This window comes from Bos grunniens, chromosome 25 (assembly GCF_055505025.1).
Source record: "Bos grunniens cultivar Pamir isolate PY7600 chromosome 25, Bosgru_T2T1.0, whole genome shotgun sequence".
Classification (NCBI taxonomy): domain Eukaryota; kingdom Metazoa; phylum Chordata; class Mammalia; order Artiodactyla; family Bovidae; genus Bos; species Bos grunniens.
The window spans coordinates 42613222-42629597 of record NC_141189.1 but is presented as its reverse complement, the minus strand read 5'-3'; the positions used below and the strand labels follow the sequence as shown (position 1 = coordinate 42629597).

Here is a 16376-nt window from a genome sequence, read left to right as displayed (position 1 = left end):
GCACAAAGCAATGGGGCCATGTGGGGAATCCTACAAGAATTTACTAAAAGTGTTTATATGACGAGCCTGCTTCCAAAACCAGCTCTGCTTCTTGCAAAAGCCTCGGGCATGGCAACGCGGCTGGAGTTGAAGGGGTGCATCCCTTGTTCCTGTGAGAAGCCACAGAGCCCCCGAGGCCCAGAGCAGAGCTCACACCGCAGAGAGAGGAGCCTGTCCCAAGCAGCGAGCAGCCTGCAGGCCTCAGGACTGTGTGCCGGCAGCCAGGAGTCAGGGCCCAGAGACAGCCTCCCCCGTGCACCTGGGCCTGTGAGTGAAGCCGCTGTGCCCGTGGCCACTGCGCTTCCGGGGGCTGTGGCTGGCACTGTGCTCCCCACAGGGGTGCCTTCAGGCACAGCTGGCCCTGGAGACCTGGGTTCAGCACCACCCGGCCCCCTGGAGAACTTGGCATCCGTGTGGCACCAGAGCACAATATTCTCGCTGGATCTCCCCCCAAGGCCCAAACCCCAAGTCTGCAGCCTGAGCTCTGCCCAAGGCCTGTGGACTCTGCGTACGGGACCCTGAACCCACAGCCTCTGACACCCAAACTGCCCACTGCTCACTTCACCAGCGATCGCCGCCTCCACACCACGCGCACACGCACCACCAATGGGACCACAGCACCGCGGGCTCAGAGGGAGGGCCCGGAGGCCTTTATTTCTGTGCTGGAGGCAGGAGGGTGTGGGCCGCCCTGAGGGCGGTGGCGCTGCCCCTCCAAGGAGCAGCTGGACCTTCACCCCGAGTCTGGGGGGCCTTCCGGGTGGGGAGCCCGGGTGTCTTTCCCCAAAAGCTCTGCTGCCCTGGCCATGAACCGGGCCCGGCTTTCCGAGGACCAGTGGTGCTGGAGCAGCCTCTGTGCAGGTCAGGAGAAGCCCTGGAGGCAGGGAGGCCCAGCGGGAGGCCAGGCCCCTGCAGGCTGGCGCCCCTGCTGGCGACCACCTGACTGCGCCCGGAGTCTCTGGCCGGGTGGGCGCCAGCACAGGACACCCGGACCTGCCATCTCGTCTCCGCGCAGGGCACCCCTGCCCTGGGAATCAGCGCCCCCAGGGAGGGTGTGACAAGGGAACAGGACGTTGCTGGCCCTGGATGCTCAGGGCCTGCGGGGACGCCTGCACAGCGGGTCTCAGCAGCTGCCAGGGCCCTGGGTGGAGCAGCTGACAAGGGCCAGATGGTGCCCCCTCCCCCAGGCCCCCTAGGTCTCCCCATCACCATCTCCACCCACGGGCTCCCCAGAGGCCGAGGCGGGAAGGAGAGCAGGGCTGGGGCTGGAGTGCCGGGGCTTCCGCATGAACGGGAACACCCTGCGGGCGAGAAGGGGCCTGAGCGCTTGGCCACCGGCCCCCCGCCCGCTGCCCCGGGCACAGCCTGGCTCACCGTCGCTTGGTCTCCAGGGGCACCACAGCCTCTGCCCGCAGGTCTCTGTACAAGTCTGACTTCAAGAAGCGCGGGTAGGAGTCCTGTGAGAGACAGCATCCCGCCCTGAGCCCTTCCTGCTCCTGCTCAGCCATCACGGCCGGGCTCACCTGGGGCCGGGCCTCGGACAGGGGCCTCCCCCGCCAAGACCAGCTCAGACTCGGGGAGACTGGCCCCCATCAGGCAGGAACCTCCGGCGACAGGGACCCGTGTCCCTGGTTCTCTGAGGCCCGCAGAGAGAGGGTGAGGGCGTGGGCCAGGATGACACAGGATTCAGTAAAAAGGGACAGGAAGCTATGAACCCAGCTGCTTATGTTTCAAAAAGAAAAACAAATACACATTTACATTGTTAACTTCAGGTGGAGGAACAGGGATATAAACGATTCAGTGGAAGGTACTTTGCTTTATAGGTTAGATTCTGAAGCAGTGCGGATGTTTCACGTGATCATAAAATAAACAAGTGATCTAAACAAATATTGAAAGTGAAGCGGGGACAGGTGAAGCTGGGCGTCAAGTGGGTGACATCACCCTGACCTCACGTAACCAAGCATCCGAGGGGCTACAGCCAAAGGACCAAGAAAAAAAAACAGTAAACGACTTTCAGTGACTTTGAGTGGTAGCGCTGTGATCCTTGGCTCAGCTACTGAGTAACTCTAGAGGAAAAACGGTACCACTGAGAACCCAGATTTTCAGAAGGGGAGTGAGAAGAAAGAGGTTAAAGGAATGCTATAATCGTGATTCCAAAGTAGAAGCTTCAGTACGAACTCCTGGTGTTTTATTTCAAACACGCCCTGATTCTGTCCACCGGAAGGCCTGGTAACCATGACTACCCCTGACGCTACCGACCAGTCTGGTTTGCAGGTCAAGGCTTCCGAATGCCACTACAGGGGGAAGGCCAAGGCCTCGGGGAGCTGCTGGCTCTGGGGCAGGATGGCCCCATAGAAAGGAAGGAAGCACCACAGGTTTCAGACACATCAGAGGACTCGAGAGCAGCTAGCCAAGAGGGGGTTTCTGCACCTCCCATGAGATGAGGGGCCCAAAAGCCATCCCATACAGTGAAAATGTGAACAGTGGCATTAAAAACATCCCGACATCACCAACTGCCCTCAGCAGATACCAGGGCTCCAACCGCCTATTCTGAAAAGTGGTAGAGGAGGAACCAAGTCCATCTCTCCGTCCTGTCTCTCCTCTATGATCGGCACCGCTGGGCCAGCAACGTGGAGAGAGGAGGCAGTGGTGTGTGAGACTGAGGGCCTGGGTGGGGCTGTCAAGGTGGGGCTTCGCCACGAGAAGAGACGGCTGGCCCTGCGTCCCTCCTGAGTGGAGAGCACGCAGCCACCACCTGTGCAGCAGCAATAAAGACCCAGCGGAGTGAAACATAGAAATAAATTTAAGATCCCATTGTGCCACACCTGGAGATGCTGCTTGCTGTAGCTAAGACCCGGTGCAGTCAAATAAATAAATAAAAGTAAAAAATATTTTAAAAATACAAAAAAAGTAAATAAAGAACACTGTTGGTGTTTGGGATGTGAGGCTGGCCTCTGTGGCCACATTGAAAGGAATTAGAGGTGGGCATGTCCTTTAAGGGAACTTCCTGCAACACCTACAGACTGGGAGTCTGGAAATGGCTTTCAAGTCAAGGAGGGCAGTGGGCAGGAGGGGCGGTGAGTCTGGACAGGCCTGGGCTGCAGTCTGACCCCAGCTCCCAGGGGGGTGGGGACACCCACCTTTTTCATCAGCAGGTAGATGTGCCTCTGGGCGTCGTCCAGCACGTGGCGGTGGGGCTGGGTCAGGCCCGCCAGAGTCTGCTCCATCGTCCGGCTGTCAATGTTGACCCAGCGGGCGGCGCCGGGGGCCAGGAACTGCCTGTGCGGGGGCGGGGAGCCTGGCAGATCAGGCCCGCGGGGCTGCCCACGGCTGCCACCCCAGCCCGCAGCACTCACTGGTACACTGCGTCCACCAGGGCGGGGACCTGGGCCTGGCCTCCGTGGCGCAGCTCCTCACAGGCCTCCCAGAAGCTGAGGTTCTCGGCTGGGGGTCCAGGCACCAAGTCAGGCCCACCACGGGCTGCTGGGCATCTGGGGTTGGGGCTCAAGCAGGCAGCAGGGTGGGGGCTTCTCACCACTGAACTCTTGCCCGAGAAAGTCCATGAAGTGGGCCCGTCCCACGGGGTCTTCCAGGAGCTCCCGGAAGCTGAAGGCCCACTGCTCCACACGGAGCCTGGTGGGCATGGCCACGCTGGTGAAGGGCGGGCGGGTCAAGAGTGTGAGGAATGGGGTGGGCACTCCTGCACCCCTGGCCCACCTGCTCACCTGGGTGCGTTCATGGCCCAGTAGGCATCGTCGTCTGTGACCCAGGGGTTGCTGGGCAGGCACCCCGACATGATGGGGTCATGTGGCCCATGCTGGCTGCTAAACTTCAGGTACCTGGGGGTGGGGTGGTGCCAGGGCTGCTGCAGGGGGGCTGTGGGGACCAGGGCGCAGGGGGAAGGGTCTGGGCTCAGGGTGCCAGCCGCCACCCCCATCCCACTCACGCCTCGAGGCAGGTGGAGGACTTCACCCGGGCTCGGCCCAGCGCCCTGCGTAAGCACTCGACCTAGGACAGGAGGCCTGTGAGGGAGGCCAGGCCTGGGAGCCGCCGGCCCCCCGCCCTCTCCTCCCCCCACCTACCTCCCGCCTGTAGAAATCCAGGGTCTTGGTCTGCAAGGGGCCGGTGGGCTGCAGTTAGAAGGCAGGCCCCTCTGGGGCCTGATGTCCCACCCCTGGCCTGCCCCTCAGAGCCCCTGCCTCTATTGCAGGGTCTGACTTTTCAGGAAGCTCCCTGGGGCCCCAAGTCTGGAGGTTCCAGGGTGTTGACCAAGCCCTTGGATGCTCAGAGCTGCCTGAGGTTCCTCAACCGTCACTACTTCCTGCTTAAACGTACCACGGGGAGGGCAGAGGCATGGCACCCCCAGGACACCTGTGATCTGACCTTCCCTCTCAGCTGACTTTGATGGAAGTGATAAAACCGTGACCACAAAGCATGATTCTTAAATCGGGAAGACCAGAAGAATCTGCCCTGTTTCGGGTGTCATGGGATCTGACTGAGGACTCAACAGCGACCAAGTTCAGACGTGTGTCCTGGTCCAGTCATGCTCTGGAGAGCGTGGTTCTTTCTGCCAGGGTCCCTTGGGCCCCTAGCCCTGCCCACCCCCTCCAAGGCCCTGCAGACTCTGATGCTGCCCTGGCTGGGGGAAGCCCCCCGACCATAGGGCCCGCTGTACTCACTTCCACCCAGGGCAGCAGGTGGGAGGCAAGAGAGAACAAGTTAGCAGGGGACTGAGGTGGGGGCATTGAGGCAAGGAGCAGAGCAGAGCAGCCGAAGTGACCGAGTGCCAGGACTGGCTGACGGACAGGTGGGTGGGCAGTCCACAGCAGGTCCCCGGTGGTGAGGGGGTGGGGGAGGTGGGGGCACATGGGGTGGGGTGGGGGGCGGGGGCGAGCCCGCAGGGCCCTCACCATCGGCACTCGCCCGGCCGTGCAGGGGCCCCGTCCTGGCCCCTGCTCCAGCACGCTGGGGGCCCCTGGCTGCAGAGACAAGAGGAAGTGGGGACACAGCTTGGGTGGACTGCAGAGACCCTCCTGACCCCCGAAGCTGAAGCTCCGACCGTGTCACCCACACCAAGGAAACGTGCTCAGAGGAGCCTGGGCCCCGTCTCCTCTCTGCGAGCCAAGCCCACCCCGTCTCCTCTCCTGCCCTGACCCAGCTCCTCAAGTGAAGCCCATGATCTGCCCCAGGCCTCTCGTCCTTCCTCGCCTGGGCCAAGCTCACCCCAGGCTCTGGGTTGCTCAGACCGGAACCCCGGGAGGCCCTGCTGAGCCCGTGGGGTCCTGCCGCCCCACCACCATGGGTGCCCACCCCGTGGGAGGTGGCGGCTGCCCTCCCAGCTAGTGGCCCAGGAGCCCTCATGGCCCTCAGTCCGCTGCTCGGCCTCGGCCACACCCGCCCGTGCCACCTCCCCGTCCTGAGTTCGGGACCCCCAGGTGGAGGGTTAGGGGTCATCTTCCCGGAGACGCCAGCCACACCTGATGGAGTCATCACGCCCCCGGTGCCTGCTCCCGCGGGGACGTCCCCCAGCGCACCTACTGTGGTCGGCTGGCACTGCCCGCACAGCTGATGGCCACCAGGCTCTCCAGCGGGGCCTCAACCCACCTTCCAGGCCCCAGGCCAGCGCCCCAGGAGCCTCTGGCCTGCAACCTCAGACCTTCACGCTGCAGCGAAGCCTGGTCCCCACTTGCCCCTCAGAGCCTTCAGGTGACCCCACCCCTCACACCCCCCCAGGGCAGTGTTGTCCTCGGTCAGATTCCTTAGACCCAGAGAGAAGCAGGTGTGCCCTGGTCTGCGGGCAGGGGCGGCTCAGGCCTGGCCTTGTGACCTCTGGGTTGTGAGGAACCACAGAAAGAGAACTTCCTATCACCCGACAGAACCCCTAAAAGCATGTCCTTCCCAGGGGTCAGAAAGCAGGTCCTGCTCAGCGAGCACATGAGGCAGCACACTGACCCTGGGCAGGACCCCACGGCTGTGCAAGAAGCTCCCCCAGGGGCTCACCGGGGGCCTGTTCACCAGCCAGTACGTCTGCTCCTGGCACGCGATGACCAGCCTGTCCCCCTTCCTGCGCTGCTTAGCTGCCCTGGTGGGGGTGGGCGAAGATGGAGGGACACCGTGTCCACGCCAGCAGCCCCACCCTCAGGCCAAGGCCTGGACAGTCCCGCATGGGAGGGGGCGGGGGCAAGCGGGAGGGCCTCACCGCAGCTGCTCCCGGGCCTGCATCATCACCAGGTCCCATGCGTGGTTGATCTTCCTGTGCAGCTGGTGGTAGTGCTCCTGGGCAGGGTTGAGGTCTCCAGTGGGACCCTCCCTCCTGCGCCCAGCTCTGGGGCTCAGACGCCCACCTCCCTTTGAGTCACCCCGTGTGCTCCAGGGCCTCAAGTGGGGACTGGCATCCCCAGGCTGGCTTCAGCCTGTGAAGGGAAGGATGCCCACCTTCTCGTGGTCCACCAGGGTGCCCTGCTTTCGGATGTTCTTCTTGGCCAGGTAGATGGCTGGAAGGGCAGGCACGGGCTGCAGAGGAACGTCGGCTCCCCTCCCCTGCAGCCTCACACCCAAGGCCACCAGCCCGAGGCTTCACCCGGGCTGGCCCACCCCCCTTACTCACCATAGTCCAGCTCGGCGGCTGGCCACAGGGTGCTGGTCCAGAAGTAGGGCGTCTGGCAAGGGGCAGGAACAGAGGCTTCTGGGACTTTCTGGGATGTTCTGTGCCTTCCCCACCCCGAGAGTTTGTCCCCACCGTCTCAGCTCCCTTGGGAAGAGACTGGGCCAGCTGGGGGGCATCTGTCGACCACCCCCAGGCTCAGCTGACCACCTGCCATTCCCTGACTCCAGGCTTCCTGCCCAGGACCCTGATGCAGTTGCTGTGCTGGGGTCTGGGACTGAGGGCAGGTCCTGCCGGGGTCCCTGGTGTGGCCAGGAGGGGGGCCCCATCATGACTGAGAACACACACTGAGATGCAGTGCTGCCTTCTTCAGGGCCCTGACGGTGGGGGAGGCCTCAGGACCCGGGTAAGCTGGCGGGGTCCTCAGCAGGGACCTGAGGGGGCCCCCCTTAGGGGACCCTGCTAAAGGTTCCTCCTCTTGACCTGGTCTTTCTGTCATGGGGACACTTCCAGTCCAGGCCTTTTGGGGAGTGGCCAGCGGACCACCAGACGGGCAGTGCTGCTCCAACCACAGCCCCACCCCTCCCTGGAGTCCCCGACAGGGTTGGGGGTGCAGCCACGGGGGGCGCCCCACCTGCTCCCAGTCCAGGCTGACCTGGAATCTATAGGGCGTCTCATCGGGCCGGAGCTCGAGGCGGCGGGGGTCGCGCAGCGGGTAGAGGTAGCCGTGCTGCACGAGGAGGCTGCCCAGGTGCAGGGCCTCTGGGAAGTCAGGCGGTGAATTCTCAGGGGCGGGAGGAGCCAGCGGGCTTGGCCCCGGCCCCAGGGCCGCGTGGGGCGCAGGAAGAGCACCGACGACCCCTTACCATCCTCCGCGATGGAGTACTTCTGCATCAGCCACTCCACGATGTCGCTGCCTGCGCGGCAGACGCCGGGGTGAGCCGAGGCCTCGGCGGGCACCCCACCCCCCCCACCCCCGCCCTCAGCGGCCTCACCGTTCACCGCGTGCGGGATGACGGTGACGAGCAGGCGCTGGCTCCGCATCCTCACGCCCTGGTCGGGGTCCTGCATGGTCACGACCATCCGCTCCATCTGCGCGGAAGAGGTTGAGGGGCTACGGCGGCCGGCCTGCCCCACCCCCAGATCCCGATTCCCAGGAACCGGCCGGGACGCGCCGGATCAGTGTGCCGGGAGATTAACGCGCACTGATGGTGCGATTTCAGGCCAAGGCGGAGCGCGGAGGCGCGGGGCCGTGGGGGTAGGGGGGCGCGGGCGAGCGGCGACCCCAGCCCCAGGGTCTCCGTCGCCCCACCCCGCTCGCACAGGGCCATCGCCCCTGACCCGCGGCCACACTAGCGCGCTCGCGTAGCGGCCACACTCGCGCGCACCCGCACTCACTGCTCTCCGGCCCCTCCCGGCCTCGCGTGCCAGGAAATCGGGGGGCGGGCGGGACCCCGGCACCCACCTTGCTCAGATGCGGCCTCTGCACGCGGGGGTGCCCGCCGAGGGGCGCGGGGCTAGCGGCCATAGCAAAGGCAGGCCGGGCGCGGCGAGGGTGTCCGCGCGCCCCGCCCCGCTCCGGCCGCCGCCCCGCCCCGCCCGCGTGTTCGCCCGCAGCGGCCTCGAGGTCTGGGGCTGGGGGGCGCGCGGGCGTCAGAGCATCCGCCTCAGGACAGGCTCCCCTCACGACACGAGAAACCGATGTCCGTGGGGACTTGCCTGGCGCTTCGAGGGGGTCTTGGCCCCACCCGGACTACGTGGGGGATGAGAGAACCGGGATTAGCTGGGAGGAGGTTCAGAGATGGACGAGGACTCGGGAAAGGCTGGGGCGCAGATACAGGAGAGGACTCTGGGAGGGGAGCGACTCGGGAGAGGAGACGCGGGGGAAGGCGCCTTAGGTGGGGGTGCTGTGACCCCTCCTCCATACCTGCTGGGTGCCAGGAGGTCAGCCGTGCGGGGGCTGTGGGGGCTGGGTGAGGGGTCGAACAGCCTCACAAGTGTCCCTGCAGTTGTGAACCTGTGCCTGACCCCCGCGGTGCTCCCGGGTTGGGGGGACACTGTTGCGTAGGGGTGCAGGTGGGGGTCCTTGAGGCTTGGGGAAGACTGCAGGCAGCACCCTTCCCCTCAGCTGCACAGGGGCCTGAGGGGGCCTTTGGAGAGCAGAGACCCCACCCAGGTTACCCTGCGGCTGTGGGAGACTGGGATGGGGCTTTACTGCAGAGAGATCTCAGCACCTGCTCCTGAGATTCGTGGGCATTCTCTGGGCTGAGGGCCCAGCCTGGCCATTTCTCTCCCTCCTCCAGCATCTTGGCTTCCCACACCCCTTTGTTGGGGCTTTTCTAAAGTGTGCAGACAGGTCTATTTCTGTTTTTTAGGTGCTGGGGGGTGGAGCAGGATGTTGGCATTGGCCTTTGGCCAGAAGCCTCAGTCATGGCGATCTGAATCCATTTCCACTGCTGGCGAAACCAGGTCCAGGATGAGCTGGGGAGGGGCCTAGAGGAGGCTCCTACCCCTCCAGGCATCACTCTCCCCTAGATCCCAGTGAAACCCACCCACCCAGCCCCACCCACATTGGTCGGGTCAGGCTGACCGTAGGCCTACCTAGCTGTCCTCTTCCAGAGAGGTTGAAAGCCACCAGAGGCCACAGCTGTCCCCGGTCTGAGGACAAGTGGCCTCCTGGGCCCCTGCAGTGGGGGAGGTGGGTGGGATGTGACCCTCGAATGGCTGGGGAGATCCTGCCTCGGAGAGATTGTAGGCAGGTGGGCTCCAGGGGGGACAGTCCCCGCCCAGCCTGCGTGCCCCCAGCACCACGGCCGGCTGGCCTCCTCCAAAGATAGACGCTCCTTTGGGCAAGGGCAGATCTGAGCTTTGGGTGTCCTCAGAAACGGGGTGGGGGGGTGGACTCAGGGGTGTAAGGAAGCAGGGGGACTCCAGCTGGTGTTCTGCACCCCCCAAGCTGACCTACAGGGCCCCAGCCTGCAGCCCAGCTCACCCAGCCCCCGCCCTGCTGACCCCAATCTGCCTGCTGCAAGGTCTGTTTAGGCATCGAGACCAGAGAGCCCTTCTGTGTCCCCTCTCAGCTCTCCACCTCCACCTGTTTTGAATCAGTCCCTTTTCTCCCCCTACCAAGGACAGGGGCTTCGGGAGCACAGAGCATACAAAGGCCCCTCCACCCAAGCCGCCCTGGCACAGCTCGGTCAATAAACACTCGCATCGTGGCGGGGTGTCTCACTGTGTGGGGGACCCCGGCCCTGTGTGTGGACGCTGGCCCGTCTGCGCTGACGCCGGTGAACCTCTGGGGTGCGCAGCTCCCCCACCCCCCGAGGCTGGGCACACTCCAGGGGTCCCCTCTGCCCAGACTGAAGCTCCAGAGGGTGTAGGAGGAGGGGGGGCCCCCAGGTGCGGCCTGCGCTGCCGTCAGGTAACAAGAGCCTGGGGACTTGTGGGGGGGACGCACCTGCTCCCCTCGGCGCCCCGGGCCCCAACCGCCCCGCCTAGAGGGCTTCCCCGGAGACTCCCCAGACTCCCGGCGGCGCCGCGGGGGTGGGGCCGCCCTGATGGCCAGAGCGGGGTGCAGGCGGGGCGGAAGGCTGGGACCGTGACCGCGGCCGTGTGCGTCTGTGTCCGCGGCTGCCGTGCGGGGTTCGGGTGCGCCCGCGGCGGGGACGACCGGGTGCCGGCGCCGAGCGGGCGACACGCGCGTCTCTGCGGGGCTGCGCGGGGTCCGCGGAGCGGCTGGGGGCGCGCGGCGCGGGCGCGGCGCTGGGCGCGGGGGGCGCTCCCGGCCGGGATGAGCTCACCGCAGTCGCGCCGGGGCTGAGCGCCGAGCCGGGCGGCGGCGGGGCGGGCGGCGGCTCCTCGGCGGCTCGGCGGCGGAGCCGGGCCGCGGGCCACCATGCTGGGCCTGGACGCGTGCGAGCTGGGGGCGCAGCTGCTGGAACTGCTCCGGCTGGCGCTGTGCGCCCGAGGTGAGCGGCCCGGCTGGGGCCAGGGCGGCCACGTGGGCGGGGGGCTCTGGGCGGGGGCGCTCAGCCCAGGGCGGACCCGCTTCTCCCCCGCGGAAACTTTGGGGGCGCTGGTGGGGACCTTGCGGTGCGGTCCCCCCGCCGCGCTCTGGAGAGGGTGGGGGGCTTCTCCCAGGCTAGACAGTCATGGGGCAAGGGGCCAAGAGGGGGCGGGTCTGCTTGTGAAGCCAGGACCGCCGGGGGCCCCTCTCCCCGCGGGAACCTGCCCCTGAGGTCCGCTCTCCCTTGGGTGGGGCTCGCGCCCCTTGGGGAGGGTGAGAAGCCCGCAGAGACCCGGGCGCAGTGGGCAGGGACTCAGAGACCCGGCCCCAGGGCACCATGGGAGCCGGCTCCCGGGACTGTGCAAAGGACTGGGAGTGACCCCCATTAAGGCCTGGGGACTGGGCTCAGCTGACAGGGTCTGGAGTCACCTGGGGCGGTGGCCTCAGAACATAAGCAGAGGGGTTTGGTGAGAACCAAACATTGTGTGGGGCATTGTGTGGGGGAACCCCCTGCACCGCGGGGAGGCATTCAGGGAAGCTAGCTCCCGGCAGTGTGGTGGGGACCCAGAGCTGTCCCAGAGCGCTGTGGGAACGGGGCCCAGGGGCCCTGCAGGGCGTCGGGGAGCAGCCTCTGCTCCAGAGATCTCAGTGGTCAACACTCTGCAGTGTGGACCCCGGCCCCCAGGGCTGCTCCCCATCTGGGCCCTTCCCTCTCCTCACCTTTGGCCTCAGAGTCAGGGAGGGGCTCTACATGAAGGGTCGGGCCAGGGGAAAGTGGCTGGTGCCTCCAGGGGTCCATTGCCTGTCTCTGGGAGCCTCCTGCACTAGCCAGGCCCCTCCTGAAGAGGCTGGGCGTGGATGCTAGTCTGCATCTTCCTGCCCACCCGGCTCCCAGAGCCCTCACCGGCTGCCTCTTCAGTCCCCTCCTTTGGGCGGTGGGAGGCCCAGTTGGCCATATGGCAGGCTCCAGCAAAGGCCAGGGTCAGCTGGCAGCAGCTGCTCACACGGCCTCCCCAAACCCCAGTCCTCCTGACTGACAAAGAGGGGGGGCAGCTGCCACCGGAAGAGGCGCTGGACGAGGCTGTGCCCGAGTACCGGGCCCCGGGGAAGAAGAGCCTCCTGGAGATCCAGCAGCTGGATCCGGACGACGAGAGCCTGGTCAAGTACAAGCGGGCCCTGCTGGGGCCTGTGCTGCCTGCCGTGGGTACGCCCACGCCCTGGGCCTGGGGGGAGGGCGGGATAGGGGCACCTGTAGACTCGTGGTTTCTCTTCAGATCCAAGCCTGCCCAACGTTCAGGTGACTAGGCTGACACTGATATCTGAGCAGGCCCCGGGGCCCATCGTCATGGACCTCACAGGTAACTCCCAGATGCCTGGCACAACCCTGAGCCCCAGGCAGGGACCTCACAGGTAACCTCCTCTGCAACTGATCTTTGGGGTAGAGACCTGAGTTCATCGCCATGGACCTCTTAGGACCCAATCCCAAGTCCTCAGATTGCAGAGCCCACAGACACAGGCCCCCCATGGGGGCTCCGGGCTCAGAGTCTCATCCTCACAGGAGTTCACACTTAACTGCACTTTCCCTAACAGGGGAGTTGGCTGCGCTGAAAAACCAGGTGTTTGTCCTGAAGGAGGGTGTTGATTACAAAGTGAAGATTACCTTCAAGGTGAGGGCGCTGTCATGGGGACACCAGCCAGCCCCAGGCCCAGCCCCAGAAGTTCCCATTAACACTGTCTGTCTCTCAGGTCAACAAGGAGATCGTCAGTGGACTGAAGTGTCTGCATCACACCTACCGCCACGGCCTTCGAGGTGAGGGTGGGGTGCAGGGAGCAGCGGGGGGCGGGCTTGGAGAGGGGCAGAGGGCAGCCCCCAGTGCCCTCATTCCCCCGCAGTGGACAAAGCCGTCTACATGGTGGGCAGTTACGGCCCGAGCGCCCAGGAGTATGAGTTCGTGACTCCGGTAGAGGAGGCGCCCCGAGGCGCGCTGGTGCGGGGTGCCTACGTGGTCACGTCCTTCTTCACCGATGACGACAGAACCGCCCACCTGTCCTGGGAGTGGGGCCTCCACGTCTGCCAGGACTGGGAGCGCTGAGCGCCCCGCCCCGGGGCCGCTTCCCATTGGCCCCCCCGCTTCTGTCAGCTGCTGCAAGGGACCCCTGAGCGTTCCCCGGCCCCTCAGTGGCCATCCCCCCACCCCCTGTCCTGTCCCAGGATGCCCCCAGGCCTGGCACTGTGCCCTGAACAGCCCTATTAAACGTCGCTCTGCCTCGGTGCCCTTGGTGTTGCCTGTCTGCCTCCCCTCCCCGGCGGGGGCGGGAGGGGGGGCTCCTGGCCTTATCTCTCTTGCGACCAGGCCTGGGTGCCACGTGGCGGCCGCTGCTTGGCCCCCCGCCCCCTTATCTGCCCCCGCCCCAGGGGCCCCCGCACCGCCATGGATGGCCAGTTCCTGCCGGTGCTGGTGCTGCTGCTCGGGGCCTCAGGCCTGTGCGGACAGGGGCTGGGGCCTAGGGGTCCCTTGGAGGAGCCCCCAGAGGAGAAGCCCCCTGAGGAGAAGCCCCCCGAGGAGGACCCCCCGGAGGAGGATGGGGTCTTGGTGCTGAGCCGGCAGACCCTGGGCCAGGCCTTGCAGGAGCACCCAGCCCTGCTGGTGGAATTCTGTGAGTGCCAGGCCAGCATGGCTGGGGACCCTCAGGGGCCGCCTGGGTGCTCTGCTCCTCCCTCGCTGTGCTCCTGGGGCTCCATCAGAGCCCTGGGGCAGAGCTGGGCCTGGGGTCCAGCCTCACGGTGGGGAGGCACAGGTGCAGGGGGGATCCAGTCAGTGTCCCCCAGGCTCTTCCGTGAAGGGCCAGCCAGCACTCAGGCTGGGGTTGTACAGCCCATTCACAGGCAGGAGCCACTCCCAGCCGGCAGGCCTCCACAGGCAGATGGCGGGAGCTGGCCTCATGGGTGGCCATGGAAGATCCATCCCAAACCCACTCTAGGGACAGTGCTGGCCACTGCAGTCCCACTCGGGGGCCCTCAAGGAGTCTGGCCTCCGGTGCTTGGACTCTGGCCGAGGCTCAGGTGGGCCCCTGACGAGGAGGGTGTAGACTGGACGTGTTGCTCCCTACCGGATCTCAAGCGTGGAGCTGGCCCCGAGGTTGGCCGGCTCTGGCCAGGCTGGAGCAGGGGCTGTGGCGGGGGTGGTGAAGGCCTGGGGCACTCATGGGTCTGTCCTCCAGATGCCCCGTGGTGTGGGCACTGCAGGGCCCTGGCCCCTGAGTACAGCAAGGCAGCCGCCCTGCTGGCAGCAGAGTCGGCCAGAGTCACGCTGGCCAAGGTGGATGGGCCCGCGGAGCCAGAGCTGGCCGAGGAGTTTGCAGTGACAGAATACCCCACGCTCAAGTTCTTCCGAGAGGGGAACCGCACACACCCAGAGGAGTACACTGGTGCGGGGCGGGCGAGGGGGCGGGCGAGGGGGCGGGCAGGTGGCAGAGGCTGGGCCTCAGCTGAGGGGAGTCTCCGCAGGCCCCCGGGAGGCTGAGGGCATCGCCGAGTGGCTGCGGCGGCGGGTGGGGCCCAGCGCCAGGCAGCTGGAGGACGAGGAGGACGTTCGCGCACTCACGGACACCCGGGACGTGGTAGTCGTCGGCTTCTTCCAGGTGCGCTGCGGGCCGGGGCCGGGCCTGGGAGCAGGGTGTGGGCCCGGCGGCCTCACAGGCCCGGGCCCCTCAGGACCTGCAGGACAGGGACGTGGCTACCTTCCTGGGCCTGGCCCAGGATGCCCTGGACATGACCTTTGGCCTCACCGACCGGCCGCAGCTCTTTCAGAAGTTCGGCCTCACCAAGGACACAGTGGTCCTCTTTAAGAAGGTGGGTCAGGCGGGCTCAGGGAGGAGCCGGGGTGGGTGCGTTGGCTCCCGCTGACCCGCTCGGCGTCGTCCAGTATGACGAAGGGCGGGCGGACTTCCCGGTGGACAAGGAGCTGGGCCTGGACCAGGGGGACCTGTCTCGCTTCCTGCTCACCCACAGCATGCACCTGGTCACAGAGTACAGCAGCGAGGTGAGTGGGCTGCCGGGCAGGTGCGGGCGGTGGGTGGCGGCCGTGGGGGCCTCCACGAGCTCCACCTGCCCCTGCAGACGTCCTCTAAGATCTTTGAGGCCAAGATCCTTAACCACCTGCTGCTGTTCATCAACCAGACGCTGGATGCCCACCGGGAGCTGCTGGCAGGCTTCCGGGAGGCGGCTCCCCCCTTCCGGGGGCAGGTACTGGCTGGGCCTAGGGGCTGGGGTGGTGGGGCTGCGGGGAGCCCACGCGGACTCCCTGCTGGCAGGTGCTGTTCGTGGTGGTGGACGTGGGTGCCGACAATGACCACGTGCTCCAGTACTTTGGCCTCAAGGCCCAGGAGGCCCCCACCCTGCGCTTCATCAACATCGAGACCACCAAGAAGTATGCGCCGGAGCATGGGGCGCCGGTCACCGCTGCCACCATCACAGACTTCTGCCGCACGGTCCTGGGTGGAGGGGTCAAGGTCAGCGGTGGGTTGCCCATGGGGTGGGAGCAGCAGCTAGCGGGAGACCCCTGGTGAAACCCCTGGCCCTGTTCCCCTAGCCCTATCACTTGAGCCAGGAGGTCCCCCCAGACTGGGACCAACGGCCAGTCAAGACCCTCGTGGGCAAGAATTTTGAGCAGGTGGCTTTTGATGAGACCAAGAACGTGTTTATCAAGTTCTGTGAGTGTGGCTGTGGCGGGTGGCGGGCAGAGGGTGGCGGGGGACCTGCTGGCTGTGCTGACGTGTCCCATCCTAGACGCCCCGTGGTGTGCCCACTGCAAGGAGATGGCCCCAGCCTGGGAGGAGCTGGCCGAGAAGTACAGGGACCACGAGGACGTCATCATCGCCGAGCTGGACGCCACAGCCAACGAGCTGGAGGCCTTCCCTGTGCGCGGCTTCCCCACCCTCAAGTACTTCCCAGCAGGGCCTGGTCGGAAGGTGCGGCCTGGGCTAGGTCTGGGTGCTTCCACCCTCGGCTGGAGGTGGGCGTGGCCTTGGAGAGTCAGCCTCGGGTCCAGGAGGCGGGGTCCCCAGACCATGTCCCTCCTCAGGTGATTGACTACAAAGGCGCCAGGGACCTGGAGACCTTCTCCAAATTTCTGGACAGCGGGGGCGAGCTGCCTGCAGAGGAGCCTGCAGAGGTGCCTGGAGCCGCCTTCCTGGTGGGTGTCTGTCCCCAGGCTCCAGGCCTCGGGCCAGTCCTCTCGAGAGTAGCTGTGGGTGGGCATGGGCAGGGCTGGGCGGAGGGTGTGGCACCCAGCTGGGTCTCTGTGACCCTTGCCAGGAAAAGCCAGGAAACACCACGGAACCCAAGGACGAGAAGCCAGAAAACACCACGGAGCCCAGGGACGAGCTGTAGCTGCCCGCCGTCAGCACCCACCCAGGAGCCGTGTCCGGGCCCGTGACAGCAGCCGTGTGAATAAACAGCTCTGGCCCTGGACTGTGTGTGGTTCCTAAGAAGGGCAGCTCTGGTCTTGGTTTGGCTGGATTTCAGCCCCTGGGGCCTCTACATCCTGGGTGGGGCCTGGCCCTCCTGATGGGCACCTAGGTCCAGCCTGGGTCTGCAGCCTCACCGGGGCAGAAAGGAGGCCCACAGCACTGCTGCTGTGTTGGCCCTGCCCTCTCCCCCAAGCTGCCAGCGTGGCTCTGTGCCCCGCCACCCCATGCCCCATGAGGCTGGGCCCGACCTTGAATGCT

The 16376-nt window shown here is 66.0% G+C and overlaps 3 protein-coding genes across 9 annotated transcripts; 2 read left to right on the top strand and 1 right to left on the bottom strand.

Moving 5' to 3' along the window:
• Positions 1-667: 667 nt before the first annotated feature.
• RGS11 (regulator of G protein signaling 11) lies at positions 668-8384 on the bottom strand. 4 transcript variants are annotated; one of them, XM_086376685.1, is made up of 17 exons: positions 8106-8384; positions 7636-7732; positions 7507-7557; positions 7296-7402; positions 6644-6695; positions 6472-6530; positions 6236-6312; positions 6037-6118; positions 4947-5015; positions 4119-4148; positions 3983-4044; positions 3762-3875; positions 3572-3687; positions 3393-3480; positions 3177-3315; positions 1411-1493; positions 668-1337 (listed from the first exon to the last, which is right to left on the bottom strand). In XM_086376685.1, the coding sequence occupies exons 1-17, from the start codon at positions 8166-8168 to the stop codon at positions 1229-1231; spliced, it is 1398 nt and encodes a 465-aa protein (XP_086232811.1). In that variant the 5' UTR covers positions 8169-8384; the 3' UTR covers positions 668-1228. The 4 variants fall into 4 exon arrangements, with proteins under 4 accessions (XP_086232811.1, XP_086232810.1, XP_086232807.1 ...); XM_086376684.1 differs by having other exon boundaries at positions 4119-4142; positions 8106-8270; XM_086376681.1 differs by lacking the exons at positions 6037-6118; positions 6236-6312; positions 6472-6530; ... (3 more) ...; positions 7636-7732; positions 8106-8384 and having other exon boundaries at positions 3762-4044; positions 4947-5672.
• Positions 8385-10399: 2015 nt separating this feature from the next.
• On the top strand, positions 10400-12918 carry ARHGDIG (Rho GDP dissociation inhibitor gamma). Of its 2 annotated transcripts, XM_086376699.1 has the most exons (6): positions 10400-10608; positions 11671-11850; positions 11921-12004; positions 12237-12313; positions 12393-12456; positions 12540-12918. In XM_086376699.1, exons 1-6 carry the CDS (start codon positions 10536-10538, stop codon positions 12737-12739), a joined length of 678 nt encoding a protein of 225 aa, XP_086232825.1. In that variant the 5' UTR covers positions 10400-10535; the 3' UTR covers positions 12740-12918. The 2 variants fall into 2 exon arrangements, with proteins under 2 accessions (XP_086232825.1, XP_086232824.1); XM_086376698.1 differs by lacking the exon at positions 10400-10608 and having other exon boundaries at positions 11385-11850.
• A 154-nt stretch (positions 12919-13072) lies between these two features.
• On the top strand, positions 13073-16119 carry PDIA2 (protein disulfide isomerase family A member 2). 3 transcript variants are annotated; one of them, XM_086376646.1, is made up of 11 exons: positions 13073-13304; positions 13869-14075; positions 14155-14288; positions 14362-14499; positions 14573-14689; positions 14767-14892; positions 15012-15158; positions 15239-15359; positions 15436-15617; positions 15731-15841; positions 15964-16119. In XM_086376646.1, exons 1-11 carry the CDS (start codon positions 13079-13081, stop codon positions 16036-16038), a joined length of 1584 nt encoding a protein of 527 aa, XP_086232772.1. In that variant the 5' UTR covers positions 13073-13078; the 3' UTR covers positions 16039-16119. The 3 variants fall into 3 exon arrangements, with proteins under 3 accessions (XP_086232772.1, XP_086232771.1, XP_086232770.1); XM_086376645.1 differs by having other exon boundaries at positions 14961-15158; XM_086376644.1 differs by having other exon boundaries at positions 13073-14075; positions 14961-15158.
• Positions 16120-16376: the final 257 nt, after the last annotated feature.